The following is an 18423-nucleotide window of genomic DNA, read 5'->3' as shown; positions in this document are numbered from 1 at the left end:
CGAATTTGTTGTCTTTTTCAGTCGATCCAACCGAAAATTCTTTACGAAAAAAAAAGACCTAAACCCCTTAAAATTTTGTTCAACCATAGAGGAAGACAAGAAAATGATATTTCTTTACCTGAGACATTATCTTCATTATAAATGTCTTTGTTTAAGTCGATAACTCCGTTTAAGTCGATGGATTCGTTTTAGTCGATGTCTACGTATAAGTCAAAGGAATCTTCTTTCTTGATGTAGGTTGCCTCCTTCATTAACGGTGGTTCCTCATCCATGAGATCTTGACGCATCATTAAAAGCTCGAAACTAAAACTATAGTGATGGTAAATTTTGCAAGTTTTTTAATACTAATGGTGATGTTGATAGTAGTGACGATATTAGGGTTTTGGTTGTTTATGTGAGAGAAACTACAACTGAATAAAATATTAGATTTATTATTAATTTTTATCTAAGTCCTTCTATTTTGGCACTATTTATTGAATGATCCTTATAACGCCCTCCTTAAACTAATTTGGTAAAGGAAGAGCAAATACATAAATTGACCTTTTTAACGCACTGCCTTTACTAAATAGTGCTCTTCCTATACCAAAAACCTTAAAGATTCGTCAAAAATAAAAGGTCAAACTTATCCTTTAGATAACTGACTGACCTGTTTTATGATAATAGGTACTCCAAATATCACCGTTAAAGAATAGCAAGATTTGGTAGAAACAACACCAGGTTCTCACTAGCATCGTCAAAAAAGGGTCCAAACTAGATCTCTCTACTACATCAAAGACTAAGGATCAAATTAAATATCCTTCATCAAAAAAAAAAAGGATCAAATTAAATACGGCATGAACTTTTTGTGCTAGGATGAGGGAAGATCAAGGGGTTATCCACTCAAGTACAAAAACGAGTTCTCAATCCAGAATTGGAAGTTTTTATTTTATTCCATTGCTACCTAACTTCCTCATGTGTGTCTATTTTCAAGTTTTTCTCTCGTTACACTTGGTTGTCCAAATGGTAGATAGTGTTGACATAAATCCTAAAATCTTAAAAGTCTCAGGTTTCGATTCTTAGAGGAGGTGAAATCCATGGTTATTGAGTTTGGGCTATTAGAGGTATAAATGATGTAATCAAGACCGGCCCAAATAATTTTGAGGCCCAAAACCAAGTTAAAAATAAGGGCCCTTTTAGGTACAAAATGAGGGTAAAATAAAAAACGTAATCTTGTCAGAGGGCAGATTCGATCCTCTGTCCATCATCCCCCGAACTAACTTCTTATCTACTGAGCTACAAGTTGATTTTTATCAAAATCATAATTCTAGTTTTATATATTTGAATCGAACAAGTCTATTAAACTCAGAAATAAGAGACTCTCAAGTATGTCGGGGTCCAAAGTAGTTGCTTTGGGACTGGACCGCCCCTGGATGTAATAAGTTTGTTGGATTTTAGACATCTTTCGTGTTGTTGAGTTTTAGGCCTCTCTCACTATTGGTTTAACTTAAGCGGTTATTGTGCTTATCACATCTTCATGATGTATCAATACCTTGTGCTAACGTATATCGTAGTCAATTTTTCAAAAAAAAAAAGAAAACCTTTCATTCCCAAATTCCCAATGTATGATAGGGAGACTAATGTCTATGAAGTATACATATCCGAATTTGATCCGAGTGAGGGGAAAAAATAAATAAGAAAAACTGAAAAATTTCGTCTGTGACAACAAAAGGTCGTCTTTGCATCCTTCATGCAAGCCGCTACTTACCCTTCGTGCAAGTTGTTACTTATATGAAAAAGAATTCCGATAAATAGGTGTTTGATTTTCAATAGGCTGACAATTTTAAGTTGTTTGTTTTTTCACTTAATAGATGAAACACTTATAAAGGGTGGCAAAGTAAGTGGAAAAAAATAAGCTTCAAAAATGACATTTTATCCTTCTCCTAATATAATAACGACCGTATAATCATAACTAAAAAAAACCTTAAACAATTGATATGAACAAAATCTTTTTATTATTATAGCAATGGCTTTTCTGTTCTTCACTAATCCTTCTCCTACGTTTTTTCCTAGATTTTCTTCACTACTTCCTTCACTAATCACGGAATCGCCAAACTCAATGATACAACGTGAATTTTTTCTCCTTCATCATTCTTAATTGTTTGTGGTTAATGTTTTCGACGCAAAGTATTCATAAACATTAGTTGTTTTGAACCTAAACTCATCAGCTTAATGAATTAGTATGAAATATTAATATTCAAACACTTTGAGGTCAAAATAGGCAATTATTTATTTTTATAACATTTACATTTAATATAAACACAAAAACTAATCACTTAGAAATAGAAAACAAACGACATAACACTTATAATTGTTATCATTTACTAAGTGATTATCACTTAGAAAGTGGTAAAAAAATTAAAACACCTTGTAACTTAGGGCAGTAAGAGTTACTAGTCTCGTTGATGTCAAAAGTTGTCCTTCTGTTATTAGAATTATGAGACCGCAATGTTGGATCCCGTTGTGGATGGAGAGACTGCTGGATTGAATCCCGCTTTCGTTCATCTGAACCTGGGGGAAAAACCTGCAAGGAGCTCGGAAACCTCTTTGACGCTTAAGACAGTCTGATTGTACTAGTAGTTAAAAGAATTGAGAATTAAGTGAACCGTGGAGTTCGTACCTCCTTCGAGGCGAGTTGATTACCTTTTATAGGGTGCTTTGGCCGCCTACTGTTGGTAGGAAGCGTGATTGTAGCGGTTGAAACCCACCGTGTTAGATTGAAATTACTATTTCGTAGTTAGAAGATATTAGAGTTTCCTTTTAAAGTTATCTTGTATCTTTAATATTTAAAAGTTTCTTTGTTTAAAGATACTTAATAGATATGTTTATGAGTTTGTAGATTTTTTAGGAGATATTTCCTTCTTCAAATATTCTTGAAATCCACGTTAGTTAAATACTTAAGATCCTTACTGACTATGATCTTCCACTAGATTGAGGATTAAGTTGGTAAGCTTTAGTGCGCGCTTCTACCCCTCATATGTCGGGATTGAAGTATCGGCTATGCCGACGTGAACGCTCTTAGTCTTCTCGCAAATCCTAAGGCCATGTTTGGCGGACGGGAATGGAGTGTGATTCCCGGGAATCACATTCCCGTAACACGATTCTCGAGAATCAGATCATTCAGTTTGATGTTTGGTTTGGCCAAGAATAGGAATTCGATTCCTGATAAATTCCTAACTTGGTGTTTGGTTCGTGTAGGAATCGGAATATAATTTTTTGTAAAATTCCTATTATATCCTTAAACTACATAAATAAAACGTCAATTTTATTATGTACTTTAATCAGTATTATTTATTCAAAATTGCAGATATGAAATAGTAACATGACACACCAATTAAATAGTATCTAAAATGCCAACAACCTTTGGTTGGAGTCGTAAAAGGTATAATCTTCTACTTCGGAGGTCAAAGGTTCGAGGGACGCTGACCATTTAAAAAAAAATTATTTAAAATAAATAAAGGTCATGGCTAAATTTTTTTCTTTTTAAACATTATGAAATCGATTGTAATGAAAAAAAAACAAGAGAAGAGAAAAAAAACTAGAGAGGGAGAAAGAGTTACATTTGAGCGAGAGAAAGTATTGCTATGGTGGTGGCTAACCATAGGTTTTTAATTTTTTTAGTTGTGATATTGTGTGGAGGACGATTTTAATAATAGTCATTCTAATATTTTATTAAGGATAATTTGGTATATAAATATTAAAACAAAGCATTCCCGGGAATGGGAATCACAATCCCACCCCCCTCCCTGGGTTTGCTATTACCCCATTTTGAGGGAATTCTATTTCCCCGGGAATAGGATTCCCACTGCATTCTCGCGAGCCAAACAATATCAGGATTGTGATTCCCAGGAATCACATTCCATTCCCACGCGATTCCCGCGCGCCAAACATGGCCTAAGAGTAAACCTGATTGTATTTGAGTCGGGACAGAACTTAAGGTGTCTAGGACAATCGTACCGACCTCCAGTCTGGACTTGAAAAATAGACCTCCTTCGAATTCAACTTCTCTGTTGACTTGACGCGGGTTGACCAGCGGACTTTGGGTCTTTTCTTCACTCTTATTACAAACAAGAAATACTAATACTATAAATTAAGAAAATAGAACACAAACCCGGTTATCAGGCATCTCACCTATGGGGCTTTTCACATTGGTAGGAGACAAGTTGCACCAGCATAGCAACTTGTCCTTTTCCTTTTCACCAACTACCCACAGTTATCTCCATTGGTTTTCTCTTCAAGAACACCAACTGGAGAAAATCATTAATCCCATGTTTAAGCAGAAATGAATCATGATTCTTACTGGTAATAATCCCCAAACAGTTCACCTTCATCATCATCATCCTTTTCTTCTCTTCTCACTCACCTTACTGGTAATCACCATTAATAACTTCATTTCTGCAACAAATGACACAATTACTATTCTTTCGTCTACCCAACCAATCACAAACTCTCAAACCCTAATCTCTTCAGGAGGAATCTTCAAACTAGGGTTCTTTAGCCCTGGTAATTCTACAAACAAATACATAGGGATTTGGTACAACAACATTCCTGAACTAAATGTTGTCTGGGTAGCAAATAGAGATAACCCATTAAAGAGATCTTCTTCATCACCATCATCAGGTACTTTAAGAATTGGAAGTGATGGTAATCTTCAAATTTTTGATGATTCATTAGGATTTGTTATTTGGACTACTAATATTTCTCATATTTATTATAATAATTCATTTGCTGAGTTATCTGATTTTGGAAATCTTGTTTTAAGACAAGCAAATGATAGAAAAATCTTATGGCAGAGTTTTGATAACCCAACAGATACTTTTCTTCCAACTATGAAAATTGGTGGTAGTAAAAAAACAGGGAAGAAAATTCAGATTAGGTCATGGAAAACACAATTAGACCCTTCACCTGGGGATTTTAGTGCAGGTCTTGAACTTACAGACATTCCACAGATTGTATTATTGGGTGCTTTTCGTCGACGCATATGGAGAAGTGGACCTTGGAATAATAAGATTTTTATCGGAGTTCCAGCAATGGATAATGCTTATTCTGATGGATTTCATTTAAGTAAAGATCCTCAAGATGATAGTGTTTATCTAACTTATCATTATGGTGATGGTTCTTTGAGACAGATAAAGGTAGATCATAATGGTGAACTATTCGAAGAAATGTTGGATGTTGAAAATAAGAAATTTGTTCAGATTTATTCGGTTAAAGATGATTCATGTGAGTATTACAACAAGTGCGGTCCATTTGGAAATTGTAATATGTTCAAGTCACCTTGTACTTGTATTAGAGGGTATAAGCCGAAGAACCAAGAAGAATGGAATAGAGGAAACTGGTCCGGCGGGTGTACTAGAAACACAGAATTACAGTGCGAAGCAAATAATAGTAGTAGTAGTAGTAGTAGTAGTAGTAGTAATAACGGATTAAAAATTGGGAAAGAAGACGGGTTCTTGAAAATGGAGAAGATGAAGGTGCCTGATTTTGGGTATTGGTTAGAAAGAGCTAGTGATGAGAAGAAGTGTGAGAAAGAATGTTTGAAGAATTGTTCATGTTTAGCTTATTGGTATGATAATGGAGTTGGGTGTATGATTTGGGGTGGAAATTTGATTGACATTCAGAAGTTCCCTTTAGGCGGGGGAGATCTTCATATTCGTGTAGCCAATTCAGAACTCGGTAAATCACTCTGGACTCTTCATTTCTTTTCATGTACACTTTATTTAATGCGATAGAATCGATAGACACACTTAGAGTTTCGTTTTCATACAAATAGTTGCACCTACTGTGAGCTTGGGTACAAACCAATAATGACAAGGTTAAGGGCTTTACGCTCTACCAACTGACATTGTAATTTGTAACTCGACATTTCAAAATTTGGCCTGTAACGAGTCAAGATTTAATAGAGTTAGAAGTTCTACAATGGTTTGACCTTTGTTACTAGTATGTTTATAGGGTGAGTTGATAGTCCAAGATATCAGCCCCCCTATAATTTCAATTCGGCTTCTATAGTTCTATTGAGTATTGAATATCAGTGTCAACTTAATGTCAAATTAAGCATGTTTATAATCCAAATTCTTAATTAATAGCTCGTGAAAAGGCTGGCGTTACAGAAATCACGACCATTTATATTTTAGTAAGAGACTGTACTTATTTTCTTTATTTGAAGAACTCTATCATTTGAACGTTATAACAATTGATTCTTTTGATTTATAATTTTTAGTATTATTTTCTTCAATTTTCCCTAGTTTATGACTAGATTGCTGCTGGTCATAAACAAGGGGGCCATTTATTTGACCATTAAATAACTCATATATAAAAAGATATTGGATATATCTACCATGGATCTAGCCGCCAACAAAATATGTAACTCAACTAGAACCTAAATGGAAGAAAACAAAAAATAATAATTGAGCAAGAAATATTTGGGGGTGGGGTCGATTAGGAGTGGATTCAATCGTGTGATTTGTCATCCGTTTGCAAGTTACACCAGAAAAGACAACTTAAAATTCAACGGGTACCGTAGTTTTTTTCTTTTTCAAGACTACCATAGTTGAAGATAGCAAACGAGGGCTGCATAAAAGATTAAAACATTGTGTAGTGTTTTTTTTTTTTGTTGGAAGTCATTGTGTAGTGGTTGAGACTTGAAAGTAGTAATTGACATATTATATTCCTGAGGTTTTGTAAAATATTATTATTAGCTATTAGATGCCATTAACATGTGGGACCGTCGTTTTTTTTAAGGGAATATGCTACCTAATTTATGTGCCAATTATACTAATATTTGCTAAGCTTCTTTTTTATTAGTTTAGAGCATCCAATGCAAATTTCTAACTTTTATTGGTAAGTAATACTATTAATATAACCTTTAGCATATTATTATTAGTAATTGACATTTTATACAAGTAGAGGTTCTATTTATGTGGTTTGGTTATTTGCTAAAGTTTTAAATTTCTAAAAATAAATAAAATTATTTGGAAAACTCGTGTCCTTAAAAAAAAATCTCGTTGACTCGTTGTAATCATGTTGTCCCAACATTGGGTTTAAATAAATTTGTTGTGCCGTCAGTCCCTAATGAAAAATTGACACTGTTTTCTTGTTGTAGCAATTCTGCATAGGTTTATATTATCTAGAACACAATTGCAGTCGATTTTAATCAGTTCTAAATTATTAAATGAGTGGGAAATATGGATTAAGCTATGCTTGCCCTCATTCACATAACCCATGTAGGGCTCCATATACATGATCATATAGACTATCCGAGTATTCCCGGTCCCTCTTTCGGATATGAATTATCATCTTGATAAATGAGTCATTTAAATATTTAACTTAATGAAAGATATGATTCAAATTTTACTCTAACAGAAACATCATTTGTTACAGAACATGTCTAAATTTTACCCCATTTTTCAGTGCAGATAACAAGAATATGTTGAAGGTAATTGTCATAGTTACAGTACTTATGGGTATTCTCACCATCGGCATCACGACATACTTTTACCGGAGGTGGTTGGTCAAACCGAGAGGTAACATATCTGAATCTCTTAGAGAGAGCTAGAGCTAAAGCCAAGAGTCAGAATCCGAACTTGAGTACAAGTATAGCCCCAGAATCGACGTAGTTCACATTTTAACCGGCGATACTTTATATAATCTTTTTTCACATCTCAGAAAACTTATGCAGGATAACCTTTAAATTGACTTGGCTTGGACTTCGGCTTTTGGCTCAATGCTTTTATGAACAATTAACTTTCTTTTGTTTCTTCTTTTTTTTTTTTGTTAACTCTCGAAATGTTTTCTAAAATGTTTAAGGCATATACTTATCTAGCTTCATCCGGAATTTCTATGAAATCAGAGAATCGGAATAAAGAGATGGAACTATTGTTATACGATATTCATAGCAGCGATAGGGAATCTTCGGCTCGAACAAACGGCTCAGATCTAACCATTTTCAAATTGAAGAAGCTAGAAAGTGCTACAAACAACTTTTGTGAAGCTAATAAGCTTGGCGAAGGCGGTTTTGGTCCGGTGTACAAGGTAAGAGTTTGAACTATTGTACTAATGATACATCTTTGATACGGTCTGAGTTCCGCATCCTTGCTCAAACCCCACCACCCCTTATTTGAACCCTTTGATACCTCTTCTTATCCTGCTCTGATGTATCATAATAATGCGATGACATATCCTTTAATAGATGCATGCATGTGTGTCATGTTCAGGGGCAGTTTATGGACGGACAAGAAATAGCTGTAAAAAGACTTTCAGTGAACTCTGGACAAGGTTTAGAAGAGTTCAAGAATGAAGTTAGAGTCATATTAAGACTTCAGCATAGGAATCTTGTTAGACTTTTGGGTTGCTGCGTTGAGGGGGATGAAAAGATGTTGGTCTATGAATACATGCCCAACAAAAGCTTGGATGCCTTTCTCTTTGGTATGATCGAAGTTTCCTCCTGACCTTAATTGATATGTGTGTGTGTGTGTGTGTGTGTGTGTGTGTGTGTGTGTGTGTGTGTGTGTGTGTGTTAAATAAAATGTTATCGATGGTTGAGATTCCTTTAAAGAGTAGTGTGTATAAACATATATATAAGTTGTTGTTGTTGTCTTTGGTGTATTGATCAGATCCAACCGGACAAACAATTTTAAATTGGAGGACTAGATTCAAAATCATCGAGGGAATAAGTCGAGGGGTTCTTTATCTTCACAGAGATTCAAGATTAAGAGTTATCCATAGAGACCTCAAAGCTAGTAACATTCTTTTGGATGAAGAACTAAATCCCAAAATTTCGGACTTTGGAATGGCGAGGATATTTGGAGGTACTGATGAACTCCAAGCAAATACCAGAAGGGTGGTTGGGACATAGTAAGTACAATGTTTCTATACGATGTAACTCTTTATCGTCACATTTCTCAAACTTTTCTTCTTCGTAAGATTGTAAGAACTTGAAACTTGCGTTCTGTACAATCAAATGCAGTGGCTATATGTCTCCGGAGTATGCAATGCAAGGTCAATTTTCAGAAAAATCGGATGTTTTCAGTTTTGGAGTTTTGCTACTAGAAATTGTGAGCGGAAAGAGGAACACTAGCTTTGACCATCCCGAGCTATCATTAAGCCTTTTGCCATATGTAAGTGCTTTCTGATTTCTTTACACAAAGAATACTGTACAAGAATATTTGTAAATCCTTCTTGTAGTAGTGAGTTTATATGATCATATGGTCTTAATATTTGCAGGCATGGCAGCTGTGGAATGAAAACATGGCTCGGTTGCTAATCGATCCATCATTGTTGTCATCTGATGACATAATAATTGATGAGGTTGAAATATTGAGATGCATTCATGTCGGGTTGTTGTGTGTTCAAGAATATGCAAATGACAGACCAACTATGTCTACAACACTCTCCATGCTTAATAGTGAAATTGCAACTCTTCCTTCTCCGACCCAACCTGCATTTTCATTGAGCCAAAGATCTTCTCCTGCAGGTTCCATTAACTATGTAACTATTACACAAATCGAAGGCCGCTAAATTGTTATTTCTTTTGATGTACATTCATGCCCCATAGTATTAAATATTTACTGTCAGTATATGTTAGCTATCTATAATAGTCCCACATCATATAGTTAGTTTCCAGCTAACGGAAAATTAAAATAGGTCAACACCAATTTTGTTGTCGGATGGAATTATGAGAGTTAATATTAAGACAAAACCTTGTGCTCATTCAGCTGAGGCTCAAAGTGCTGCAGGAGCATAGCTGCAAGTGCCTTGAGACTGTTACCTTAAGTTGCAGAATAAGTTCAGTAAGGGTACATTGTAAAGTGTCAGCGTAAGTATCGCACAGCCAAAAGTGTTGCAGGATTGATTCTGAAGTCGCCCAAAAGAATGTAGCTCGAAATACACAAAACCTTGCTAGAATGCCCACAAAGCACTTCAAAGAACTCGAGAGTTGAAATCTGTAGATTTTAGCGGACTTTTGTAATGAAAAGCATAGCCTAGAGCACTACATGCAGAGTTGCCAAAAGTGCTGCAAAAGCTGAAATATCCTTCTACGGTTACGAAAATGCTACTTGGTCCGACAAAAAAGAGATCGACATGACCCGACCAAGCTTTTGAATTCTGAAGCTCCTAGCAGAAGAGACCAATTGCTGGATGATAACGTCTATAGTAAACTGGTTTGTCAAATTTACGTGATGAATCTTCCATTGGTAAATGTGATAATCTAATATCGGATGCAACACTTGACGACACTAAGCAGTCCAGTTCGTGAAAATGCTACTTGGTCCGACAAAAAAGAGATCGACATGACCCGACCAAGCTTTTGAATTCTGAAGCTCCTAGCAGAAGAGACTGATAACGTCTCTAGTAAACTGGTTTGTCAAATTTACGTGATGAATCTTCCATCCGTTAAGAATGTGATAATCTAATATCGGATGCAACACTTGACGACACTAAGCAGTCCAGTTCGTGAGTAAATCACGATCTACTTGGGACTGCAGTTGGACTCTTGCGACTCTTGGATCAGACCTCACAAGATCTTTTTTTTTGTTGAGAAGACCTCACAAGATCTAGTTGGGACTGCGGTTGGGTACTTATGACTCATGTATCAGACCTCACAAGATCTACTTGGGACTGTGGTTGGGCTCTTGCGACTCGTGGATCGGGCCTCACAAAGTCGAGCCCGAGTCTCCCTCCAGACAAATTAGATTACGACTGTGAACGGTACGTGTAATTGGTATAAAGCAAGGGATGAATTAGAAAAACTTGTAAATTTACAAACAGCAACTGAATTGAAATTATCTAAACCAAACCAAAAAGGTCAAAAAAATGAAAATCTAAATTCAAATTCTATCCTGCATTTCTATGTTCATAAATAACAAGGATCTGTTAATCATATACAAAAAGCTGATACCAAAAGTCACTAAAATGAGTCTGAACTGCACTCCATAGAAAGCTATACAAATGTATGTCTAATAACTTAAATTCCTAGTTATCGATATCAAAACTTCCCAGTTTCTTACTCTACTCGGTTGTTGCCATTCTATCTTCCTATAATTACTGAAACCGTTACGTCATTTGTCGATACAATTTCATGTTCTTCAACACCCATCTCTGTATTTGTAGCACTTCTTCGAATAGTAAATGTTGGTGGTTTTGGTATAGAAAGAGTAGCAGTTTCACTTTCTAACATCAGAACAACAGATGACATGTTTGGTCTATCAACTGCAGAATCTTGAACACATAAAAGTCCAACATGTAAGCATCTAACTACCTCCGATGGAACATAAGAATTTTGTATAGATGTATCGGCTAATTCCATTGCTCTCCCTTCACTCCATAGCTGCCATGCCTGAGAAAAGAGTACCGAGTCGCATCCATCAGTTCTAGTTTTAATCTATTAAGTTTAACCTAAGTAATATGGATACTCGTTATCGTAACTTCTTTCGTGGTGGATACTAGACATTCAAGTACCCGTGTCGGATTACTAAGATACTCGTACACTCGTGCCTAATACTTGCAATCGCTTCAGAGGGTATAGAGTAAGATTTTTATGTGCATCTTGTACGTACGTGCATAAACGTGCTAGGTCTATAAAATCAGTCCTAGATAACGTCTTTGTGTGTAATATAAGAATGGTTAAATGTTGAGGCAAATTAAAAGAAGAAAGTTTTGAGATGTACGGTCACTTGGACCGGTCTTTTTCAATTCATTGTATCTGACCCCTTGTGTCCTTGTGGGGAGATACCCCATATTGTCCATGATGACAAAAACTGAGGCTACCTGTTTTGATTGGTTAATGCAAACTTACATGTCCAAGAAGGTTAGGGAATCTCTCCATATGATTAAAATATGAGTTCCTCTTGCCGCAAACTATCTCCAGAAGTAGTACCCCAAAACTGTAGACATCGGACTTCACAGAAAACAGCCCTTCCATTGCATACTCTGGAGACATATAGCCGCTACACATTTCATCAAGAAATTTCGTTAGTATCAAAACTAGTCATGAAAAAAAGCGTAAACTCTTATGTTTGGTTTTATTCGATACTTACTATGTCCCAACGACTCTCGTTGTATTTGCTTGATTTTGATTCCCACCAAAGATCTTCGCCATGCCAAAATCTGATATCTTAGGGTTCATCTCTCCATCCAATAAAATGTTGCTAGCCTTTAGGTCTCGGTGAATTATTCTTAACCTTGAATCTCTGTGCAAATAAAGAAGCCCCCTAGCAATTCCTTCGATGATATTGAAGCGTTTTGGCCAATCTAATAGAACTTGTTTCCTTGAATCTGCTCAAAAAGTTCACTCAAGATCAGCCTGACTTTCCATTAAACTAAGGATAATAATCTCAGAATTAGAATGATTAAATGGGGTAAAGGTCGAACCGAAAATGAAGGCGTCCAAGCTTTTGTTAGGCATGTATTCATAGACCAACATTTTCTCTTCCTCTTCAATACAACAACCTAAAATCCTAACTAGATTTCTGTGTTGTAGTTTGGCAATTAAAATTATCTCAGTTTTGAACTCCTCTAGCCCTTGTCCTGATTTCCGAGAAAGTCTTTTCACAGCCATTTCTGCTCCACAAGGTAGGATACCCTACAAAAAGTGAAACACCTAATTGTTCAGTAAAACTCCCTGATTCTCCATTATTAGAACAAAAAAAAAGAAATCCAAACTTACCTTATAAACATGACCAAAACCCCCTTCACCAAGTTTATTTGATAGAGCAAAATTGTTTGTGGCAGCTTCTATCATGCTAAAGCTAAAAAGTGGTAGTTCCGGCCCACTTCCTTCTTCCCCTTCTCTACTCTCTTCCCCCGAGAAGTCTCTCAACATTTCTCTACTCGTTTCTTTACTCTTGGTCAAGTTAACTGGTTCTATTACTTTGTTTTCCTTTCTGCACCAACCTGAAAAGACAATTTTATGACAAGAAATGAGAATCCTTCTCCGTCGAGCAAGATTAAATAGTCTAAATGAAAGCTTCATAAGAATCATATTGTGTACCTTTCAGATTATTTCTTTTTCTCCACAACAAGAAAGCAAATATACTTGAGAATACTGCAGAGAGGATGACAGCTACTATGATTATGATTTTCGATACTTTCTTCTTGTCATCTGCATAAAGATCGGAATAGCTTCATTTTTAGCTTCTACTGTATTAGTAGACATTATAATCTAAGCAAGAACATAACTAAATAAAACTCATAAGACTTATTTTGATAGAAAAAACAACTTAAGCTCATTTTTATGATACAAACCTCACAAACATAAATTCAAGAACGGAATTGTTAGCTATGGGTTGTAACAAAAATACCAGTGCAAGGAAACAGAAACATCATACAATATCACTAGATTGAACTCGAATCCTATAAATTGATCTTACCAAGTTCGGACTTGTTGAGGCGAATATAGAGTGTATATCCACCGTCTTGAAACTTTTGAATATCAGCCAAATCGACATTCCATGTCAAACAAGAAATTCCATTATCGTAGGCATATCCTTTACACGAACAGTTCTTCAAACACTTATTTCGACAGTCAGACTCAACAATTCCTTGTGTCACTTCAGCAAAATCAGGCACCTTCATTCTTTCCAACCCAAAAAACCCATCTGCTTCAATGTTTCCAGTATTGTTCTGGTTACATTGTAAAGGTTTTCTCCTAATACACCCACTTGACCAATTTCCATTATCCCATTCGTTTTTCAATTTCGGTATAAATCCATGAAGACAACTACAAACTGGTCTATCATTCGACATACTACAACTCCCGAAATTCCCACATGTATTATAGTGATTACATCCAGTAATGTTTTGAGACCAAAAAACACTCCATTCTTGTTTGGTTCGATCCCATCGATGCTCGACCAATTGTCCATCCCATCTAAGTTGAAGTCTCATGAGTTGAGCCCCATTATTCAATGTATAAGTGAAGTAAATTTCTCCATCTTTCGGTACAGGCCTAAACCCATATAAATACTGAGATCTCATCGAAGGAATACCAATAAATTTTTGCCCATTCCATAACCCACTTCTCCAAATCCTTTCCGTACCTTCCCATATCAAAATTTGTGGTGATCTTCGATTATCCATTCCTGCACTAAAAGACCCAAGTGAAGGATCATTTTCTCTTCTCCACGAAACAAAATCATGTTCACTTCTCGACCCTATTCTCATTCCAGGTAAAAAAGTATCTGTTGGGTGATCAAAACTCTGCCAGAATTCAATATTAGGGTCATCAACATCTTTCTCTCTAGCAAGAACAAAATTTCCAGAATCTAATAGAACTGCTATAGGGCTTTTAGGTATATCTGAAGTATTTGTAGACCAATGAGATATTCCATTACCATCAAATATATGCAAATTATTATCATTTCCAATCCTCAAAATTCCAGAAAAATCTAACACTGGGTTATTCCTATTTGCTACCCAAACAACATTTTTTCCAGGAATTTTATAATACCAAATTCCAACATAACGTCTAGTTGAATTTATAGGACTAAAGAACCCTAATTCAAAGATTTTTCCATTAGAGATAATAGTTTCACCATCTTTAATTGATTGTCCTAGTACTATTGTTTCATTAACTGCATAAGTAAGTTGTAGAGAAAGAAAGTAAGAAAATAAGAAGAGATGAGTAAGAAATGATGATACCCTTTTTAGATTTCTGCAATATTGATTGATACCCATCTTCAATTAAGGGTTTGAATCAAGTTTTGAGAAATCACAAGATTACCCAGAATTAAGTAATAAGTTGTAAAAGAATAAGTGGAGAAGGTAGAGATGATAAAGTATTAGAAATAATGAACTGACTAACTTTGAATCTTTGATTTAAGAAAGAAGAGGGTTTAATTAGAGACATAAGAAATATGATTGTTTAATAAGATTGTCAAATAAAGGGAACAAATGACAAGAGAATGAAAGTTGAAATGTCTCTGTTGGTGGATTTAGGTCATTGAAAAATGACGATTAGATCAACCAACCGCCCACACGCTTCTTTTCCTCCCTCGTTTATTTTTATCCCATATATTCTTCCTATTCTACTGCTTCCTGCAACTTGATTTCCATTCGTTTGACTTGAAATAAAGTGTTTGGACTTAGAGGGTGTTTGATTTTTAGGACTTGTAAGTGCTACCACTTAGTAAGTGATAATCACTTAGTAAGTGATATCACTTGTAAGTGTTGTGGCGTTTGTTTTCCATCACTTCTAAGTGCTTGATTTTTGTTTTTATATTAATTCTAAATGTCATAAAAATGAGAAATTGTCTATTTTGACCTTAAAAGTATTTATATATTAGTATTTCATACTAATTCATTGTGCTCGCGAGTTTAGATACAAGAGAATTAGGGTTTATGAATATTTTGTGTTGAAAATATTAACCTCAAATAATTAAAAAGTATGAAGGAGAAAGAACTTACGTTGCATCATGGAGTTTGGGTGGTTTCGTGACTAATGAAGGAAGAGATGTGGAAAAAATTTAAGAGAAAAGCTTAGATGAAGGATGAGTGAGAAGGAAAAGTGTCATCGCTAAAATCATAAAAAGTTTTTTTTTTTACTTATCAATTGTTTAAGATTTTCTTTTGGGTTATAATCATATTGGTAATTATTATATTCGGAGAAGGATAAAAATGTCTTTTTTAGCACTTACAAAGTAAGTGCAAAAAAATAAGCTTCAAGTTGGAGCTTACTTTTTTGCACTTACTTTGACCCCACTTACAAGTGATATTCACTTATTAAGTGAAAAAACAAACGACCTAAAATTGCCGGCCCACACTTATTAAGTGAAAATCACTTAATAAGTTGAAAAATCAAACACCCTCTTACTTTTTGCTGTCCCATCTGTTTGCTGTTTTAGATTCTTCAACTGCTTCAAAGTGAAAAAGAGAATATTGCTAATAGGCTATCCTACCTATGGGTATCCCAGTCACTCGACAACAACTGACCCATTAGACACGACAACGACCAGAACCACCACAACAACGACATGGGTTCACACGGGTCGTTTTTGTGCCCATACGTTTGTGGTCTGGGCACGCCACGAGTGGCAAAGGGGTTGTGCCGCCATGGCACGACCCGTTGCCCGTCCACCATTACCAAAGTTGTATTCGATAACCAGATATGAACTTGTACTAGGGTATAAACATATAGTCTCTGCCTATAGGGCACATATTTTTCTATAAGCATCTTACATGAGGTTACGAAAGTTAGTTTTTTGTATAAACATGTTACGCGAGGTTACGAAGAAGAAAGAATCGGAAAATCGTGTGAAAATTTTAAATGGGAAGTTTTAAGTAGTTTGAAGAAAGATAGAGGGATGAGAGAGAAAAATAGAGTGAGAATATATAAGAAGTGAGTAGTTATTTTGATTTTTAAATATTTATCTTCACTCTATAAAATGAGAAGTCAAGATTCTTGTAAAATATCTCAACGACATATGTTGATGTCAAAACCTGTCTTTCTAAAAGCAGTCAGAATGATGAGACTGCTACGTTAAATCTCACTTTCTTGCTTCTCTCAATCTAGGGGCAAAACCTGCAAGGAACTCACAAAGCTCCTAGGCTATTTTATTTATTATGTCTAATATTTTGATTTTTTGCTTGTTATGTCATAATATCCAAACAACCATGTACTAAAAGTTGCACCAGAATTAATGCGGTTACGTGGAAGGTTCAATAACACTGAATACCGGCTCGCCTTATTTTGAGATATAATCGTACCTGCTACAAATTCTATTCCTGATCTTACCACATGGTTTCTTTTAAGGCGGTGGTTTCCTACTGCCATACAGGCCCATATAAACAACACAGGTTTGTTTTGAAAAGGACTCTGATCCTTATCCTTCGATTACTTAGACATTTAACGTTTAATACTAAACTGACTTGAGCACTAGAGTGTTTTTGCAGCACCTCCCAGTTCCTCACCAACGACGTGGAGGATTAATAACTCGAAGGAACAAGACAATTTCCAATAGGCCACTTTCTGAGACATCGTCACTAGAGTAAAGGGGTTGCTTCGACAACCCCCACATTCGTGTACACAAATCCAATCATTTGTAGAACGTCTGGAACATTCTAACCGTCACCAAGTCTGAAGATCAAGAATTGACTCGTCTAAGACAATAACGAAGAGACCCTGAGGAGCGGACTCATGTACTGGCATATGTTGATGTTGAAGCCTCATTCTCCAAAACCACAAGGGGATCACCATAACTTCTGATGGTTGTGCATATCCAGTTTTAGCTATTAAGGATATGATGACAGTGGACGAGACAAGCCCTGTCACCATGCATGAAGAGATGGGTGAGCCATATAGAGCTAACGGAGGCCAAGGTAGAAGACACGACAAACTGAGTTGTCTCATAAAACATGATGGTGTCGATGCAGATCAGGACCTCAAAGCTGAAGATCACTTATGTCGGCAATACATTGACTAAAATAGACAAACATGAACTGACAAAGTTCTTGAAGAGTTACCGACAAATCTTTACCTTCAACTTAGAAGAGGTATTAGGCATAAGCGCCTCATTTTGGTCTCTCGTAGATTAAACTTGAAGACACAACACGGAGTAGTTAAATACACCAAGCGAAACTTTGCTCCGGAGAAAGAACGAAGATGTTAAATAAGTAGAGAAGCTTCTGCTTTAGGAGTTATCAGAGAGGCCCACTACCGCTATTGACTGACCAAAATAGTCTTGGACCCACCTTGTGTGTCCCGATCCCGATTCGACTTGTACCCCTACTATCGTATATATTAACGAGGGTATAACTCGTGACCGTCGAGCACGGACAATTATATCAGATGCGTCACGTGAGGTTGGCTTTAAGATAATTGTGGTTGATCTAACGCCCCCCACATTGGAGCTATAGGCACCCTCAATGACTAAAGTTTAAGAGATCCATATGTAAATGGGGTGCCTAAAATAATAATATGGATATTTCCAAAGAAAAATAGGATCTTCAAAAAAATGCTCTTTCTTATAACCTCAACCTTTGTGTAAATAAAAATGAGAACTTTAAGGGATCTAGTGAAATCTGAATCCTCAAATTTTGGGAAAGTGAATCCCAACTATTAGAGATAAACATAAAAGAGTAAATCTTGACCACTCGGAAGAGTGAAAAAGATACAATCCTCCCTTATTATATAGATAATATAATAGAGATGTTTTATAGTACTCCAAGTCATAATTACGTTTCTTAATCATTAAAAAAAAAAAAAAAAAAAAAAAAAGGAAAATTATAAGGTCCAAAATTCGGGTCAAAATATCAAATGAAGCCCAACCCGGAATAATAATGCAAAAAAAAAAAACTCAAAAGTTGAAATTACAAACATTTTTGAAAATTTCTGAACAAAACACAGTTTGCTCTCAGCAATTTTGTATTTGTTCTCAACAATTTTGTAAATGT

The 18423-nt window shown here is 35.7% G+C and overlaps 2 protein-coding genes across 2 annotated transcripts; one reads left to right on the top strand and one right to left on the bottom strand.

The window, feature by feature from the left end:
* The first annotated feature begins 4153 nt into the window (after window positions 1–4153).
* On the top strand, window positions 4154–9624 carry LOC147542226 (G-type lectin S-receptor-like serine/threonine-protein kinase At1g11300). Its single transcript, XM_086636533.1, has 7 exons — window positions 4154–5712; window positions 7452–7559; window positions 7886–8067; window positions 8250–8460; window positions 8649–8889; window positions 9002–9152; window positions 9259–9624. Exons 1-7 carry the CDS (start codon window positions 4326–4328, stop codon window positions 9550–9552), a joined length of 2574 nt encoding a protein of 857 aa, XP_086492659.1. The 5' UTR covers window positions 4154–4325; the 3' UTR covers window positions 9553–9624.
* A 1233-nt stretch (window positions 9625–10857) lies between these two features.
* Window positions 10858–15896, bottom strand: LOC147542225 (G-type lectin S-receptor-like serine/threonine-protein kinase B120). The gene is made up of 8 exons (XM_086636534.1): window positions 15837–15896; window positions 13404–15115; window positions 13025–13135; window positions 12701–12927; window positions 12406–12616; window positions 12072–12309; window positions 11831–11981; window positions 10858–11371 (listed from the first exon to the last, which is right to left on the bottom strand). The coding sequence occupies exons 2-8, from the start codon at window positions 14707–14709 to the stop codon at window positions 11063–11065; spliced, it is 2553 nt and encodes an 850-aa protein (XP_086492660.1). The 5' UTR covers window positions 14710–15115; window positions 15837–15896; the 3' UTR covers window positions 10858–11062.
* Between the last annotated feature and the right edge of the window lie 2527 nt (window positions 15897–18423).

Source organism: Eschscholzia californica, unplaced genomic scaffold (genome assembly GCF_041429995.1).
Source record: "Eschscholzia californica isolate CP2 unplaced genomic scaffold, dmEscCali1.0.p SCAF_4, whole genome shotgun sequence".
NCBI classification, from domain to species: Eukaryota; Viridiplantae; Streptophyta; class Magnoliopsida; order Ranunculales; family Papaveraceae; genus Eschscholzia; species Eschscholzia californica.
This window is presented reverse-complemented; position numbering and strand designations above follow the sequence as displayed.